This window comes from Pocillopora damicornis, chromosome 10, assembly GCF_964200805.1.
Source record: "Pocillopora damicornis chromosome 10, jaPocDami1.2, whole genome shotgun sequence".
NCBI lineage: Eukaryota > Metazoa > Cnidaria > Anthozoa > Scleractinia > Pocilloporidae > Pocillopora > Pocillopora damicornis.
The window spans coordinates 460,963-479,604 of record NC_142679.1 but is presented as its reverse complement, the minus strand read 5'-3'; the positions used below and the strand labels follow the sequence as shown (position 1 = coordinate 479,604).

Genomic DNA, 18,642 nt, shown 5'->3' with positions numbered 1-18,642 from the left:
TCTTTACGGTGGCTAATTTACGTTTTCAACCCAGTTTTTAACACTAAATTACTTGTTTAACAATAGTATGGGGCTGTGCGGGAATTTTACCCTCGTTCTTAGTCAACGAACTGATACATTGCAAGTGAAAAGGAAAGAGATTTACTCGTTCGCTTTTCGTTTTAAATTTCTCTCATTAGGTTTGGAAGCTTTCCCTGCTAGTTCCGGACTCGTGGCAATGTAGTGGTTAACAAGGATTTGACGTAATCTCGTGTCCTTTTTCTTCACATGGTCAAAATGCTGGGACTGGGTGTTGAATTCGTGTTGAAGGAGTGTATTCCTTCAATCCTTTGTTCACCATAGAATCCAAGGGCCATGAGCCATTGTTGAAGAAAAGTGCAAACATGTTCTTCTAACATATGGAGCTTTGGTGTGATCATTATGTCTGGGAATTTTTCCCTAATGAGCTGAAGAAAATTTGTGATATCTTCCTCTGCAACAAGAAAACAAGAAAAGGTGGAACAGACTTAAGACATGATCTTATTAATGTATTCATGTTTTCCTTGAAAGTCAGGTTTTTTCTTTTTCTTACCAAGCTTATCAATCTTGTCATCAATAACAAATAACTTGAAAACTTGTTTAAATTTAACACTAATTTCTCCTCTGTTTTTGTCACCACAGTACTATATAGTTTAAAGATGTTTTCTTCCTACCCAATAGAAAAACCGCAACAATTTAATAGAATTTTGTGACTCGACAAATTCCTTCTCTAAGGGTAGAATTTGTGTCACCCTGCATCAAGTGTGTACATGGTTACCAATTAATGATTTTCCATGGTAAGCTTATTTCTCGACATTAATTTCCTTGAGAACCTCATCCGAAGGCACTGATAGTGGTCCATTAGCTTTCTCAAAGGCCGTGAAAAGAAGAAAAAAGGGCTTTTCTTATGTACGTTGCAAACCTCGGAATGGACAACTCGCTAAAATGGGTTCTTTTCATCAAAGAAAGCGGTCAGATGACACGTGATACGCTGTGGAAGTAAGGTGAGGTATTTTTATTGAGAATTTGACGTATTGTTTTATTCCATGGAGCGGTCGCAAATATTCTCATACAAACTCTTATAATTCCGCCATAACTGTCATTGTGCAAGATGATCATCTCACAGCGCTGGAGCTTGGGCCGCCTGTGCGTAGTACGACTTTCTTGCGGGTAACAGAAGGCCATGGACATTTTAGCAGTTTGTCATACATCGTGTATTCTTTGTTTAGCCCATGGGTAAGCATGATTGCATTAAGAGGATAAATTCGCGCTGTTTGGGGGTATTAGTTCGAGGTCAAAGTGGAGGTGGACGCCATATTTACTATTTCGGTGGTGAAGTGTAATCGCAGATTACACCGCTCAAAACAATTCGGATTAAAACGTCATGGTACAGAAACTAAGGGCAAAGGAGAGACGTAAAGCCAGAGTCGTTCCTTTATTGAAACAAAAATTCGAATCAATCAGAATCTTGCCTAAAAATAAGGAGAACTCAGAAAGGCGATAAGTCATCTCGCGTCAAACAAGATGCCATTAAGCCGTCGTATGGTTAACTATCCCGCAAATGCAATCTTTTGTGTGAGAACATTTACTAGGGAAGCAAAACTCAATGTCTGCGCACAAGTTAGCTATTTCTTCGGGCTTTGTGCATATACATTTTTGACCTAGTTATCAGTGGGCTCTTTCTTGTTGAGCCGTTAATTTTCAGCGGTTTCAACTTGAAAATGTCAATCTGACATGCGCGAACTAAATTTCCATTAGCGGGGGTTTTTAAACAGGTAGTTTAAACTCCCTTCTTATCTTACCCTTCCCTGTTAAAAACGCTTATTTACTTCCCATGTTCGTTATTGTTCCACGTCATTGAACACAATACGTTTATTTGAATAAGAATTATCCTGGCTTGACACAAAACAAGTTTGTTATTCAAATTTTCAAAATTTCATGTTTCAGTTTATAACAAAAAAAGGAAATTGATGCGATTCAGCATTCAGTTGTGACTGTCATCGATGTCATATTTCTAGTAACAACAAGGTGGGATTAATTTTTTTGTTTCGTTTGATAACGGCTAGAGAATAATCCAAAAGTTTGCAACTAAGTCTGTCAGTGAGGTAAATTAGACCGATCGAACTTTTTACATAATAGAAAATAATGACAACAACACACACACACACACAAAAACATAAAACTAAACAAAACCAAAAAAGAAGTAACCCCCAAGCTCTCTTCTTTCTAGATGAAGCTATATGTAAACATGGATAAAGCCCTCATTTGCTTGAATACTCTAAATTTGTCTTCGTGCGTGCGTAAAATTATGCACGCAACACAATAACACGTAATTTCAATTAATGACGAGCAGTGCATTGTTTCGTCATTTGAAGTCTATCAACAACGGATAGTATGGTGCCAATAGAGACCCCGAGACAATCCGACATTTGGCTTAAAGGAAAGCCTTCGTCAAATCTTAATTATCTTCGCAAAAGTGGCATAGATCCGTGCAGAATCCTGGAGCCTAAACGACAGAAATTACAGTCTCTAGAGGCTGAAAGAATTATGACTGTTCTTCGAGAAACAGTTCGGCGAATGGAAATCACTACGGCTCTCCCCTATATACTCAATTCATTAACGCGATTTTCCATTATTTTCGGCCAGGATTTGACATCGCGTTTAATCAGCCATTTACACTTGCAACATGCTTACAAAGAGGCACTTGCCGCGTTGGAGGGAAGTTTAAGGCAGAATGTCGAGCATGAATCTCGTAAAGAAGGAGATACCAAGACAGAGACTGGATCAGGCAATGTACAATTTAGTAATAACCCCATTGTTAGCATTACTTCGGCGAATGAAAATCAGTTAAGAGATGATCTTAAGATAGAAGTGGAATTTCTGGAAAAAGGAATTAAAAGCTCATTGAGGGAAATACTCAGGTTTTTTAAAAAGAATCCGAAAGCGATTGAAATAGTCACAGGTGAGAAAAGGATGTAAATAATGGTGCTAGTTATTTGTAATTCCACAAGATGTGTGTTTTCTTGCACTTACCACCTAGAGTAGCGTACCAAAGCCATTAAGTTTTAGTTTCTACATTCTAATCTTCCTTCTGAAACCTGTAAATAAAAAATCCTTTGAGTTATTTTTGTTTTCTTTATATGTTTATCTCTTACTCACTGCCTTGCGTCTCAGTAAAGTCATAAATGTTTAATTTTTGCAGGCAGACAAACCTCTGTTTTTTCCTTAAAACATTATTTTCATGCTGCAGTGATTTCCATTTGCTTGTTTTCTTGTAAACAGAGAGCAAACCAGTCCGCAGCCAAGAGCATACAGCTCTATTGAACAAGCTGACATCGGTAGAAAGTATCATGAAAGAGAAGCTAATGAAATCACCATTCGAGGAACAAGAAATGAGATCAAAGTTAACGGATATTATTGAAAGAGAAAAGAAAACAACTGCATTACGAGAAAAGCTTGAGATAAATTACCAGGCGGCTGTAGAAGCAAAGCAGTCTGAGGTAAATTCACGGTTATATGTACTAGGTGTAAGCCCATTGAAACAGAAATAATAATAATAATAATAATAATAATAATAATAATAGTAACACAAAAGGAAAAAAGAAAGTTGTTTAATGTATCTGGTTTAATCTAAGGAAACAATCTTCCCCAAGTCCCGACGACCAGTTAGGTGATATTGCAATACTTTGCGCCGAACTGAACTCTTGGCGAGCTAGAATGCATATAAGTATTGTGAGTTATTTTGTCTCATGCGGATCCTGACATACATATCGATGACCTATGATCGTCGAGCAATATCGAAAGAGTCCTGTGTGGTGATTAGGATAGCATGGTGGCAAAGCTTATCTCGGTCATGAAATTGCGAAAATGTAAAATTCGTGTCATGATCAAGGGGTCGATTAAAAGTCTCAGCCCATTTAAAGATTCGAGGTTAGCGACTTCAGATTAGGATGCTCTATCACTGAGTTCCTTGGGAGTCTCGCATATCGTCAGGATCAGCGACGTCAACATGTAGAGAGCAAGATTTAGGAGTTCTTACCCTTCTTTGAATTTCTACAGTAAATACAAAGTTTATAAACTCTTTCAGATTTTTGAACGAGATACAACAATTCTGCGGCTTCAGCTAGACTTGCAACTGATCGAAAAGATTCATTCTGAACAACAGCGACGAACTTTGACAGAAGCCTTTAAACAATGTTCCCAGGAGAGCGAAGCTTCAAAGACTAAAATAGCAAAATGTTATGAAGATATAAACCTGTGTAGAAAGAAAATCCAAGAAGATAAAAAGGAACATCGAGCAAATGAAAACCTCATGAGAAAGGTTGGATGTTAATGTATACTTGCAGAGCCTTTGTGGATGTTGCTTACTTCACTTTCACCCTTCCAATTGCAATCTCCCTCTTTCACGATCACTTATACCCTGTTAGAAATTAGGGAAAGAAATAAGACAACTGAAGTAACAAGAGTCGTGATATTAGGGATATTATAACTCCTAGTAGGAGACTCCTGTGAGAAAATTATTGATAAATATCTGACCTGTTTCATGACACCCCTTCACTTTTGTGATCATTAGAGGAGATTCAAGATAGCGACGGAAGTCTTCAACTGGGTCCAAAAATACGATGCAGATTTAAGTAGTAGACAAGTGAGTGATCTTTGTTTTAAATGTAAGATGCCTCCTTAAAAAGATCTTCCTTCAACTTTATTTAACCATACAAAATTCGTCACATCTTTGAAGTACTCTAAATTAAGGACATTTATGTATCCTTAGTGATATCACCGTTGCATTTATTCGGTGGTTCAGTGTTCATTTCTTAACTCATCTGGAGAGGAATACCGAGCTTTATTGATCTCAGTTGTTGATAACGAGGTGACCGTACTTATTGCAATGACTAATAGACGTCTGCTCGGAGACATAAGGCTTAACAAGTGAATGAGTTAGATTACATGTGTGCATACTTATCATGCACCTATCCAAGCAATCTCCATTCACCAAAGAAATAGGTAGTGACTTGAACTGGATAGCACCATACCACCCCTTCTGTGGACGGAATTTTGTTACGCCGCGAAACTGCGAAATTCATTTCCCATCTGAGGACACCAAATATGTAAATCTTGAATATGCATGTGACAAACAACAGGCCTTATTTATCGTTGACAATTTTTTAGCAAAAAGACCTGCCAATAGGTTACCTCCCGTCGGCTTTGATGGAGATTAAGTATCGGGGATCAGGATAAAATTACTGATTAATAACCGTCACCCTAACACTTATAACCTTGAGAATTTTCATTCCAGGACGAATACGACCTTTACACGCGCATGTATGAAGCTGACAAGGATCAACTTGTGCAACTGCAAGAGCGGTTTGCAATGTTAGAAAAACAATACGACGCCATTATCGAGGAGCGACGTGTCGCGGAAGAGGAGAAAGCGAGAAAGATGGAAGAGGAGAGAAAGCAGAACCAAGCCGCTGAAGTTATACAAACTGTTTGGAGAAGTTACCAGTTCAGAAAACTCATGCGAGGAAAATCAAAGAAATCCACAAAGAAAGGCAAAGGTGGAAAGTGATTTGAACTAACTAACCTCTAAGAGCCCAGACCGTTATTTAATTTTTATTTAGATTTATTGTGGATTGTAAGACACCTGGTCAAATTTCCAATAATGTAAAAAAGAGGCATTATTTTGCATCATCTATCGCATCTACAAGTTTTTCTTTTTATGTAACGATGAGCTATGATCATCTTTTTGAAGATAATCTGTGTAAATTAATAAAAAGTTAATAAGTCATACTTGTGATTCCCATATAAAAAAATGTGTTCAAGAAAAGAAGATAATAAAACGTTGAAATTGAATTTCAAACTGTTCATATTATTTTGTATGATAATGAGCAAAACTAGCAACTAAAATTAAAACAAGGATACACCATTGTAATTACGAGTTTATCATCGCCAAGGGACGGTACCTCAAAGTACAAAACAGATCGATTTAATCAGTTCGGAGCCCCGAATTGATTAAATCTGTACTGGTTGACTAAAGATCGCCGAATTTCATTGACTCACATCTACATTTTAAAGTATATGCATAGCCAACTATGCAACTTGGATTTTAATTAACCCAAAAATCACAAGGAAAAGTTATCATATAAGTGTTTACTCGAACAGCCAAACTGTCATTCTACACCACCCCCCACACACACCCCACGCACACCCCCACGCACACACCCCCACTACACACCTCTCCCCATAATGGCAGGGTTAACAGGCGGCTTGCACCTTAAGTCCATCTACGTTTAATAGGAGACAAAATCTTCGATCTTCGATTTTGCTCTTTCATGGCAACGTCTTCCACTTGTGTTGAACGTAAAGTAAACTCATATCCAATTATCTTCCTCTTTGTTTTGTTCTTCGAAGTAAGTGACATTGATGTATGTTCTCTGAAAAAGTAAAGAGAACAAAGACTTTCTGAAATGCATGATTTAAAAATTATTCCGACTGACCAGACTTGTTTTTTCCTCATCCTCGATACACAAGGCCTGGAATGAGAGGATAATACCTTTCCCATGGTATCAAAGGAAGCTCCAACTGCCCAAATTGAATGTTAAAACACATTCTGTAGCTTAACTGTCAACAAAAATGGGAAGTCGACCGTAGGTTAACCAAAAAATTTGGAAGCAATACTCTACCATGTTAGTTTGCTTCATTCCTTCGAGGAACCTCAGACAAATGAGCCATCGTTATCATTTTGCTAATTATTGTATGTCCCCTCTCATTATTGGAAATGGAAACAAAACAGCGAAGAAATTCAAAAAACGGGATGAAAAACATCAATATCAACTAAGCTTTATGGGCCCACTCACAGTCTCGTGTTGTAAAAGTTCCTCCAACATCTCATAAAGCTGTTCAAATGATGGACGCTCGTCAGGGTTCCTCTGCCAACAGCCTAACATGATGCTATAACTGAAATGTAACACAGAAAACACTGTATCAACCTAATGGCTTAAAGCTCAAAACGGTTCTTAATTTTTGTTGTACCAAACTTAGACCCCAAAAAATAAAAGCTTGCTTTTATAATTTACAGTTGCAACAGAAGTTTTCAGTAAAGTACGCTTGATCGTGTGGTTGCATTGAAATACTGAAATCAAGCATTTGCTGACAGTCAAATTCTTCAATATGGTTATATGTGGTCTTCCTAGAAATGATCAAAAATGGGGATTGTTATCTCCACTTCCGCAAATGAATGATAAAGACACTAAGGAGTTATTCAGAATAAAATTTTTGCGTGGATTAGTCACTTGAAGGGAAAAAAAGATGATAGGTGAAATAAAAGCACATGATGACTTATTACATTAAGACAAGATGCAGAATGAGAGAAAAGACTGACATCTTTTGACAAACATACATCTAGGCTAAAGGTCTCAGACTTACAGCTCATCCGAACAATGCAGTGGTTTTGGTAATCTTGTTCCATCCTCCAGCAATTCGTAAAGCTCTAAAATGCCTTTGATACCCGTGTACGGTAGTTCCCCTAGAAATAGAAGGATCAAATGCAGCTGGATGGTAATACCCTCCATCTCATAAGATGAAAAAGGTCTATCAGTATAAGTTAGTACCCTTCAACTAAGGATCTATATGCAATTAAAACGTTAGCTAAAATCAGAAGAAGATCCTCTCGTGCCGAGAAACGTCATGGCCAACCTTAAGTAAAACTACTGGGTAATAAAATCCTTTTTGATGTAACTTGGATGCTTGAAAATTTTATCAGAGAATCTTGATAATTCTATTTCGATTTTTCCACATCATTTTCTGCCACTTGCATCACTGATCGATGGCATTAAACTAGGGTCCCAATCCCATACCTATTTTAGCCTAAAGGCAAGCCTTTGTTATCAGAACTTAAGCACGTGCGTTTCCTCGCCCTTGGGAAAGTTAGAGACCTTGAGAAACATAAATCGGCGAGAGGTCTACAAACTGTCTTGCACTGATGCCGTACCCCCGGTAAACCTCTCCCTAACTCGTCTCAAGTATTCTAGCGGGAGGAGAAAGGCGCGTCCTGCAGCGCAAATAATGACGGCCTGCTCGCAGGCTAAACTGTTTTAGAAAATTGGGATTGAGGGAGAGCGGAGAGTGTCTAGTTTTTTTTCTTCCTGGTTACGATATCAATAATTTAATTTTAAACATAATTTTATCAATAGGGCTTTTACTTACCGAGAGTAACTATCTCCCAAAGGGTTACTCCAAATGACCACCTAGAAAGGAGTATAATATAATAGTAAAGCTCGGAAATTGTAAGTCTTTATCGTAATCCAATTTCAGCTTGGAAATACCGATAACTTACACGTCTCCCTTTATTGTACAAGTTCCCCTTAACGCCTCCATAGACATCCATAACCATGGAACTCGTCCCTAAGATAAAGTTTCGTAAGTTAGTTCACAAATGCTTACTTCTCGGAAGAAATTGTTTATGGCATACAATTTTATTGATCGCGATAAGTGTTGTCGAGAGCACAGACTGGCGGTTTGGCAACCCTCAGAAAAATTCATTGTAATCGTATTGTGGCAATTCTGCTTTGAGAGAACTGAGTCCCATCTCAGTTTCGCCGTAATGGTGATATCGAACGTTGTAGTACCGTAATCACTTGACTTTCCTTTTGACTGTTCAGAGAAGATTCATCAATGTAGTGAAGTCTCTCAGTGTGGTTCGTCGGTTATATTATGACCGTTGTGAAAAGGTGGGAACCAATAGATATTTTGTTAAGGATTGTGAGTTATGCTGGCAAACCAGCTCTCCACCCAAAGTGAGTTAATGCGTGAGTTTAAAATTCTGTAGAGTTCCACTCAGCTGTCGGAGTTCCAGTCATTAAGATCGTTCTGAGCAATAAGTAAAACATATACCTCTGTTGTCTTGATGTACTGCCCATCTGTGGATACGTCACGTGCCATTCCAAAATCAGCCACCTTGGCTACCAACCCTTTTCCAACAAGAACATTTCTGCACGCCAAGTCGCGATGAATGCACTGAATCACAAATAAACGAAATTAAGTACTACTTATCTAGTCATGCCATGCGGACCTATGTAAGTGTCATTATCTCTATAACCATCATCAGGAATCGTTTCTCCTCAATTCTTATCCGTCAATTGTGCGAAACCATTTTTTTCTGTTATTTCTGTCAACTTAGTTGGATTTAGCATTACTTTGTTTACATTTTTTGGCTTGTAATGTTCCGTTTATACCTTTTTTAATCTCGTTTCTCTTTCGCTCGCATTTCTCTTGGGATTTTTTTTCCTTCGCACCACTCTATGTACGTACCATCTGCATTTCGCCGCCTGTAGTCTGCAACTATTTAGTTTTCATTTCCCGACAAGATATCTAATAAAACTGTTACCAAAAGTATATCCAGCAAGAAAATGCGCCTCACTCATGAATCCATGAACAAACCTGTTTACTTTCCAAGTGGCTCATGCCGCTAGCGACGTCTGAAGCAATCCTCAATAATTCTCTCTCTGTCAGCCTTGACCATATGTTAACATAAGTTGGATCAACTTGTTGATTATGGAAGCGACTGCTTCGAAGTAATTTATCAAGACTTCCACCAGAGACAAATTCAATGACGATGCAAAGAGGCTCTGGAGGTGAAAAAGAAACGTTGAAAACTTACAGTGCTTCTGAAACATCACACTGCACTACTGACTCCAGAAAACTTCATTGGATTTGTTGTGATGGCCCAAAATGATCCCTTCATCAATGAACACAAATCAATCAATAAATCGATACATCATTTTTTTACATTACCATGGAAAAACTAGTCTCTTGGAAATATCTTTCATTTAAAGGTATGTGTGCCGGTGAATCAAAAACGAATTAATTAAGTTTAATTTGGATTCAGTGAATTTGAAATCGGTTTATCGAAATTCATCTTACTGCATACTTTTTAAAACCTCTGGGCTAGAGATGAAGACTTTCCCTAAATCATCGAAATAAGACGAAGGCTCTGCACCCACAGTACAATTGTTTTTTGTTAAATCTTATTTTCATCTCCGCTACACAAATGTTCATTGACACAACTTGCCCTCCAACGTTCGCCGTAACTTTTTGAATCGCCGATCCCTTACCTTCAAAGGTGCAAGCTCCGACCAAACTGACAATATTCGGATGGCGACCAACTTGGATGAGTGTCTCCAGTTCTTTGATTAGCGCCATTCGCTGCTGTCTGTCTTTGTTATCTATCAAAGAATACGTGGTATGAAAACTAACTTTATGATATTGTGGCCAAATACTTGGTTCCCTTCTGCTCTAAGAGTTTTTTTCCACCAAAAGGTATGTATGACGTTCTTATCACTTAGGGCTTGGACGTTAAGTTTAAGTTGGCACGCCGCAAAACACAAATCTTGAAAAATGTCCCCAATTTTTTAGGTTTCAATTTTGTCATTTGCTGTCCAGTTTGATATCATGTCCTTTGTCATCACTAACATTATTAACACAATTTAAGGTTGATTGTTGTCAACATGTCTGCTGCGCTTCATTTTCCGACCTTTATTGTGAATTACTTTAATTTCATGTAGCATGCACTTTGTAAGTTCATAAATTATTTAATTATTATTATTACTCGTAGAGGCTACCATGCTTAACGATAATACTAATCCTAGGCTGGAAATTTAAGGACAGGTGAGATTTATCTTCCGTAAACACCCTCTGAAAGATATATCTTCGATCATTTTAATCTCAAATACATGGATTAATTTTTCAACCTTTAAGAATTTTCACCGCCACTGGAAGTTCATTTCCATCAGTTCTTAGGTAAACTCCTTTCTTAACCTCTCCAAACTCTCCTTTGCCAAGTTTCTCTTCTGAAATAGTCAATCTATCCCGGGGGATCTCCCAGTTTCTGTCAACTGCCATTAATTGCAAATAAATTTCGTTTCCAACGACTTCGTTTTCGTCAATAGTAGATGGATCCGTGTGTTGACCATCATCGGTTAATGCAGACTGGCTGTTTCGTAACTGATTTATCGTATCGTTTGTGCTCGTGATTTTTATCTCAAAAGCCTCTTGTGTCCTTCTAAAAACCTAAATTTGAGAAATGACACAGATTACATCACACCAGTATGCTTTTAAAAGACCTTAATGTGTACACCAAAGGGCGGATTTTTTTATCGTGCCCATCTCTGTTGACCTTATTAAAACCGAAACTAAATTAATAACAAATTTCACAACAAAGGTAAATCAAAAGAAGGCTATTAGGGATCAAAATAAATGTGTGCAAACTCAATGCGAGAAAATAAAGCTGAACAAGTCCAGATTGTCTACTCAGTTTTGCATTTCATTGAAAATTTGGTGCGAATCAATGGCAGGACCAGCTCTTAGTGAGGAAAAACCTGTGTAGTCTCGGGATAATTATTGGGAAAACAGGAAAAGGCGATGATTTAGCGATTTAAATACCTACTTTCTTGTCTAGTAGGTAGATTGATCTCTTTTCCATTCTCCTCTTGATAACGAACAGAATTATGATGAAAATAAGAACTGAAGCTCCGGTTATCGCGGTGGTCCAAATGATTGCGGACCAATTTTCTTTGGTGACTGTTCCGTTATCAGCTAGAAAATTGCAAGATTTAGCAAAAATTGTTCAATTGTATAAAAAATACTATGCTAGATATAAAGCACAAGTAAAGCACACGGTTAATTAAAAGGGTGGTGATTTTTCTTTCAAAAAAAAAATGCCCATAGTCACTGAAGTAGCCCTTGGATAAAAAAACTGAAAACAAGGATGTTCAAGATGTCTCCTATCAATAAATAAAATCCAAACTCTAGGTTTTAGATCGCATTGATTTTGGTATATCCATTTCGCTTAATTAGCGTCACGGCTTTTGCAAAAAAAAAGTACTCCAACTTAATTTAAGCCGATATTCCAATCTAAGCTTTCGAAGAAGTTTTGGAAAACATTCTTTGTACCTAAAACAAAGGAAATTTGATCTTTTCGTAACTTTCCGCTATGGTCCGATATCTTATTTGTGAATCAGAGCTGTAAGCTTACCCGTCATAGGTGAACGTTCCTCATCGCGTTTTGCGATCATCAGTGTGGCTTCCTGGGAAGATATGTTTCCCAACGAGTTTTTAGCAACGCAACGATATCTAAAGTGCTTTTCTGTCCCCTCCTTGATTTCAACAGTGAGGATGTCTTTGGTCTTTGGTCTTTATTCCATCATAAGATAAAACTACATATCTTATGTTACAATGAATTGAAAAAACTACAGAAATCTACATACATATTATGAATTAAAAAGTATATCATTACAATAAATGGAGCTTAAATATCAACCTATTTACAAATGTGTTCATAAAGCGCTGTGTATTAATTTTCGGGCGCGCGCAGCCTTTTTTCCTGAGATTGTGTAGATATGTCTTTTGGACAGGAATGATATCTTTCAGGGGGTGGCAATCCGTTGATTTTAGTTTCTTCTGGAGATGTTTTGATTTTGAACCACTGCATCATCATCAACTTTGGAGTTGTTTTTTAACCAACTGATGACGGGAAGTGGGGAGCCATTTGCTGCACACGAGAGATTAACAGTTACGGTGGTGGCACCATCGTCAAGATACACAGTTGTGTCTTGGGGATGAATGGAGAACACTGGCTTCCACACCACTAAAAGTAACAACAACGGTTACACAAAACATTGTACTGAATAGTCCAGACACCCGGGGATCACATTTTTTTAGTTGACACGAATGGGGATCAGTTGCCAACTAGTAGTAGCCGTAACCTACTGGAAAAAAAATGTTCCCAAGCATTCGACGGTCCACAGAATCCATCAGGGACTCCATCTTGTAATTGTCCCACTTTACAAAGATACGAAGAAAGTCAGCAAACGCAAAATTATATTCATAAGTACACGTGTAGTTATGTCCTGCACACAGGATATGATCATTATCTTTAAAAACATCTCATTATTTGAACATTATTATGGTCTTTCAAAAAAGTGAAATGTTTCAATACCTGTTAGATTTACAGGAGCTGATCTGCTCTGCCCCTCTGTGCTGTTTGCGTCGCACCAATACCGTCCTTGGTCATGAGGGTGTACAGATTCAAAATTCAATACTGAATAACTTTTTGACCCTATCACAAAAGAACTGAAAAGGCTATTACCGTCTTTGAACCAGGTGATGGAGGGAAGGGGAACACCTGATGCATTACAGCTGAGTTTGGCTTTACTCGATTTTAGAAAGACGACTTCACGAGGCTGGTGATGAGTAAACAGCGGAGGTGATGGCTCTATGATTAAACAAGAAAAACAAAATTCAAAAATTTAAAATTAAAGAAAACAAGTCGAATTACACACTTTCCTTCAAGACCGATATGATATGAAATTGTTATCAGTGGTTTTCAATTTACCCTTCAATTGAAATTGATACATCTTCGTGGTTTTTTAGTGAAAATTATACAATATAAGTTTTACCCGACATGAAATGTCATGTAGACACTTAACTAAATGTGAACTACTTCATTATTTTGTTATAATGTATAACAAGAAACAAATAATACGAAATGTTACCTTTAAACATCAACGCCATCGTTTTCATTGTGCAGCCATAACTATTTCTTGAGATGCAGGTATAATTCCCGGAGTTATCCTCGGTGGCGTTTTGAATAAAGTATTTGCACACTTTTGAACGTTCGTAATGTGAGTCACTATTGCCACCACCACAACTAAATTCTATCTTGTAGGCATCGTTGAAAAAATACTGTATCCAGTAGGGTAAGTAAAATTTATGATCCGATTTAGCTGAATGATTGCTTGTACAAACGACTGTTATATTGTAGCCCGTTGGAAGAACGTGCTTATTCGGAAATTCCAAGTTGTTCATTTCCACAGTTGGCCTGTCTGAGGATGCTAAAATAAAAGTAGGTAAAACAAGAATTTCAAGACTCCATGCCAAGATAAACCTACCAGAAATAAAAGAACATGGAATAATACTATTATGGTCTGCATTTGTGTGAATGACCCAGTACCACACTTTTAATGGTCAGATGGACAATAAACGGAATATAAATATGTGGTTACGGTCAATGGTTACTCTTCTAGTCCTTGGAAATATCCAGCCATAAAGTCAGGAATTACTGGTACTGAGATTTCTTTGATTTCTTTCTATTACCGTTTGCTAACCTAGGCATGAATCATTAAAATTTCAAATGATGTTGCTTCCAGGTTGACTGCTGCAGTATCATATCGAGCCATGGCTGGACTTGATCAAAACGAGGAGATTTCAAAGATATTTGAAGTAAACTCAGAACGGTTGAAAAAATTGACGGGTATTTTAAAATGTAAGAACTTACGTTTAGCCGCTTTTTCAGCTGATAAACATCTGCTTCCCAAAGCCCCAAGTTGTTTTTCAAGTAAGAATAAAACTACACAGATAACCAATGGCATTTTACAGCTGATTTTGGTCAAATCCTGTAAACCACAAACTACGGATGTGAGATACAGTTCATTCTGTATGAAGTTGTTCAAAGACAGAAGCACGAAAGTTGTACCGATTGTGGTCGACGACAAGTTAAAAGTAGTGTACAAGTTGGGGTATTACTAAGCATATTTTCTATATCTTGCCTCTTTGCAACCGAGATACCTCGCCTCTATAAAAAGCGAAGTGAATTTTTTAACCCATAACTTATGTTTAGAAACTCGTATCGCATTTCAGACCCATCACTGAGGCAGGAAGTAGTGGATAGGAAATGAGCTGTTAAGTGTCAGTCTAATTTTTTTGTGAAAAGCCTTGAAGCAATGAATTCTTGACGTTGCACTTAATCCTGAGTACACCTGTCAAGATCATTTCCCTAAAAGCAAATGAAGTATTTCTCTATCTTGACCTGTCACACCAGTAGGTAGTTGATATAAACCCTCCAACTCGGTCTTTATTGATACGATTTTTGCAAAACAACCGAGGGAATCTAACCAGGTTTGAGAGAGATTGACAAAGAGGGTGAGGACAGGGGTCCATCAATTTACTGTTTCATGTAGATTAAAAGCTGAGCCTCGTAAGTCACTAAGGCAAAGGTGGTCAGTTAAATATGCAAAAGAAAACGAAAACAAGTGGATCAAATTAATATGGTCCCCACGATAGCCTTCACTCGTTGCTAATCCGTTGCAGTTGGTTCGTATCACAATGAACACGATTTGACTTACCATTTGGCGCATTGGCATCTTAAAGCTTTGTTGTCTTTGTATGCTTTAGTCAGATTTCCACAAGTATCTGCGTCTTCACGCTGTGGAAAGAGAATACAAAACGGTTTTTTCCCCCAGCCACATCAAACTCTTTAGTGTATCCGTTTGTTTTGGAGTGGCAATTTTGGCAAAGTATCTTGCGCATAATTGCTGTGGCTACCTTTGTGGTTAACCTACACTTTCAGTATCTGTGATGTCTTTCTTTCCTATGATCAATGAGTCAGATTGACGATTGAAAGTTTTGAAAGACATGCGACAAACATTTTGGAGGACCCAATTTGATTCCAAAATGAGCGAAAAGGAAGACAATAACGTTGTTGTCTTAAACAGAATGGACAGATATATTGAGTTATTTGCCCTTAGATCAAATTAAATTTACTCGGCGGAATACTACGAATCCTCGAGATTCGGTCGAGTCTTAAGTTTAATAGATTCTAGGATCCAATAATTTAAGTTTATTGACATCAACAATTGAAAAAAGAAAAAAAGGGTCATTAACAAAAAATTATTCATTACCTTTAAGTTTTGAATGTGCTTCTTGACATTGGCAAAATTGCGAAAATATACACATCACTTTAGAGATTTCCAAGGACAAAAGACCATAACTACACATGCAAATCAACTTGTATTTGTGCTACTCCATGATGTTATTTGTTTTTCAGCAAACCACCTGTCTAACACTCTCAGAATTCAACTTGAAGCGAAACAAGTTACAGACCCATCAAGGAACTTTAAATGTTTTTGTTTTCTCTCTACAGTACAGTAGTTCGTAACGACGCGAAAAAAACGGGTACAGAAGTTTTAAGGTGAAAATGACTTAAACGAGTGTTAGAAGGAAAAAGTCCTTTATTTCAGAGCTAACCAAGAAAATAATATGCTAGTGCTTAATAGCCAAGTCTCCACTTAAAAAAAGTAAGCGTATAAGGCAAATTCAATACAAATTGTCGCAAAGGTCCTCGCAACTATTGCCATTGGAGAGGTACCGAAATTACATTTAAAAGATATTTGTCCGGACATAATTTCAGAAGCCGTCCAAGCGCATATTACACCATAATAATAAAATTTTATTTATTCAGGCCATATTTGTTTTATTGCAAGTCCGGTAATCCGCTAATATCTGTCCTATTATTTCCCTTTATTTCCTCGAAGATTTTCATTACCGCAGAGGTATACATGTAAGGCTTTTTGCCAACTGAAATTTACCGATCTTGAAATATCATTGGACTTATTTCATTCCGTTAGAGGAAAAAAAAGTTGTTCTGTCAATGCTTTCCAGAATTACAGTTAACGGCTCTCTTTCACCTTTCATAAGTAAACATGACGTGTAATCGATAAATCTTGAAAGTGGTTCATGTGCGTCACGCTTCGAATTCACTACGTGCCAACGAGTTCCGCTTCAGTTGCATGTCGGCCATTATCCTTGACTGACTCACCCATTTAATTTTACTATGTAATCGATCAAAACAACACTTTGCTTTCCATAGGAGAATAACTATAACTCACAATTGTAAAGAATATTCCAGGGAATAAAAATTCACGATTCTATATAGACTAAGTAGTATATCAACTGTTGTAGCGTGTCGGAAAACATAGGGTTATGTATTTGTTGAACGTCATCCTACGATGATAACCCTTTTCTAAATGCCTAATAATCTCGAATGCCTGGTCGGGTTTAAAGTACTAGAAAAGTGTAATCGGGAAATCTACAGCAAACTAGTATGTCATGAAATCTACGCCTTTCATACGTTTGGGTGCGACAGCGGAAGTTAAAATTTCGAGTCAAGTTCCTGAATTCAACCGTAAACAAACTTCAATAAAGTGGAAAAAAAGTGACAAAGCTGAGAAAAGTCCTACCTTACGCTCTTCTTCCATTGACCAAGCAGTATATACATTTTTCTACCCCGAGTTTTATTTTCCTTATGACGCAAATGGCTGCTGAGATGAACTGGTGCTGTCAATCTATTGACACAGCCTCTAATCGGGCACCGATCCTTGATTATCCAACTGGTCTGAGTGATGTTTAGTCTAGAGTTACCCGTATGTCGAGCTAAGCTAAATGAACTTGAATGAGCAAATTAAAATGGATTCGAATAAATAAACAGCAAATGGTCAACTTTCAAAACATATGCTTATTTTCATCTGGTTTCGCTACGTACTGAGATGGCGGAAAACGATCATATGTGATAGACATAAAAAACTTCAGTATTTAGGAAATGGAAAATGTCGGCCAATACGATTATCCCATACCTGACACCATACTCGAAGCAAATAAGTTACAACTGTAAAATGACGACTTGATGAACATGATATATGGTATGTTTACAAACCTTTGTTTGGTTCTTCTGTTGCTACTTGCCGGCTCGCTTGCTCCGAAATTTCACTTTCATTTACCGGAAAAAAGCTAAAAAGAAGTTCCGGAAAAGGTCGAACATAGTATAATTTGGCAGATGGCGTGACAGCTTTAGCTCAGCTCTATGCTCTATACTCTCATAGAGCACGCCCTTTCAACCAATGACAGCGCGCTTTATATCCGAACTTTATTATTATTATTATCGTTGACAATTTTTTAGCAAAAAGACCTGCCGATAGGTTACCTCCCGTCGGCTTTGATGGAGATTAAGTATCGGGGATCAAGATAAAATTACTGATTAATAACCGTCACCCTAACACTTATAACCTTAGGAATTTTAATTCCAGGACGAATACGACCTTTACACGCGCATGTATGAAGCTGACAAGGATCAACTTGTGCCACTGCAAGAGCGGTTCGCAATGTTAGAAAAACAATACGACGCCATTATCGAGGAGCGACGTGTCGCGGAAGAGGAGAAAGCGAGAAAGATGGAAGAGGAGAGAAAGCAGAACCAAGCCGCTGAAGTTATACAAACTGTTTGGAGAAGTTACCAGTTCAGAAAACTCATGCGAGGAAAATCAAAGAAATCCACAAAGAAAGGCAAAGGTGGAAAGTGATTTGAACTAACTAACCTCCAAGAGCCCAGACCGTTATTTAATTTTTATTTAGATTTATTGTAGATTGTAATACACCTTGTCAAATTTCCAATAATGTAAAAAAGAGGCATTATTTTGCATCATCTATCGCATCTACAAGTTTTTCTTTTTATGTAACAATGAGCTATGATCATCTTTTTGAAGATAATCTGTGTAAATTAATAAAAAGTTAATAAGTCATACTTGTGATTCCCATATAAAAAAATGTGTTCAAGAAAAGAAGATAATAAAACGTTGAAATTGAATTTCAAACTGTTCATATTATTTTGTATGATAATGAGCAAAATTAGCAACTAAAATTAAAACAAGGATACACCTTTGTAATTACGAGTTTATCATCGCCAAGGGACGATACCTCAAAGTACAAAACAGATTTAATCAGTTCGGAGCCCCGAAT

The 18,642-nt window shown here is 37.4% G+C and overlaps 2 protein-coding genes and 1 long non-coding RNA gene across 3 annotated transcripts; 2 read left to right on the top strand and 1 right to left on the bottom strand.

Annotated features, from left to right (window-relative positions):
* The first annotated feature begins 2,267 nt into the window (after positions 1–2,267).
* LOC113666317 (dynein regulatory complex subunit 10) lies at positions 2,268–5,870 on the top strand. Its single transcript, XM_089184639.1, has 5 exons — positions 2,268–2,980; positions 3,301–3,518; positions 4,106–4,339; positions 4,592–4,663; positions 5,315–5,870. The coding sequence occupies exons 1-5, from the start codon at positions 2,413–2,415 to the stop codon at positions 5,585–5,587; spliced, it is 1,365 nt and encodes a 454-aa protein (XP_089040765.1). The 5' UTR covers positions 2,268–2,412; the 3' UTR covers positions 5,588–5,870.
* A 179-nt stretch (positions 5,871–6,049) lies between these two features.
* LOC149038357 (fibroblast growth factor receptor 4-like) lies at positions 6,050–17,231 on the bottom strand. The gene is made up of 17 exons (XM_089184641.1): positions 17,091–17,231; positions 15,198–15,277; positions 14,351–14,468; positions 13,569–13,907; positions 13,013–13,288; positions 12,478–12,661; positions 12,050–12,192; positions 11,462–11,610; positions 10,767–11,085; positions 10,131–10,241; positions 9,457–9,644; positions 8,911–9,033; positions 8,354–8,421; positions 8,224–8,264; positions 7,444–7,543; positions 6,876–6,975; positions 6,050–6,452 (listed from the first exon to the last, which is right to left on the bottom strand). The coding sequence occupies exons 2-17, from the start codon at positions 15,213–15,215 to the stop codon at positions 6,390–6,392; spliced, it is 2,340 nt and encodes a 779-aa protein (XP_089040767.1). The 5' UTR covers positions 15,216–15,277; positions 17,091–17,231; the 3' UTR covers positions 6,050–6,389.
* Positions 17,232–17,321: 90 nt separating this feature from the next.
* LOC149038356 (uncharacterized) lies at positions 17,322–18,283 on the top strand. Its single transcript, XR_016180359.1, has 2 exons — positions 17,322–17,549; positions 17,934–18,283. It is a non-coding gene; the product is annotated as an uncharacterized LOC149038356 (long non-coding RNA).
* Positions 18,284–18,642: the final 359 nt, after the last annotated feature.

Coding starts and splice junctions, on each gene's coding strand:
- LOC149038357 (XM_089184641.1), bottom strand. Junction 12,662..13,012: donor AGCTCCTGTAAATCTAACAG/GTATTGAAACAT, acceptor TGTTACTTTTAG/TGGTGTGGAAGCCAGTGTTC. Junction 8,265..8,353: donor TGTACAATAAAGGGAGACGT/GTAAGTTATCGG, acceptor ACTCCTTTCTAG/GTGGTCATTTGGAGTAACCC.
- LOC113666317 (XM_089184639.1), top strand. CDS start 2,413: ATGGTGCCAATAGAGACCCCGAGACAATCCGACATTTGGCTTAAAGGA. Junction 4,340..4,591: donor ATGAAAACCTCATGAGAAAG/GTTGGATGTTAA, acceptor TGTGATCATTAG/AGGAGATTCAAGATAGCGAC. Junction 4,664..5,314: donor CAGATTTAAGTAGTAGACAA/GTGAGTGATCTT, acceptor TTTTCATTCCAG/GACGAATACGACCTTTACAC.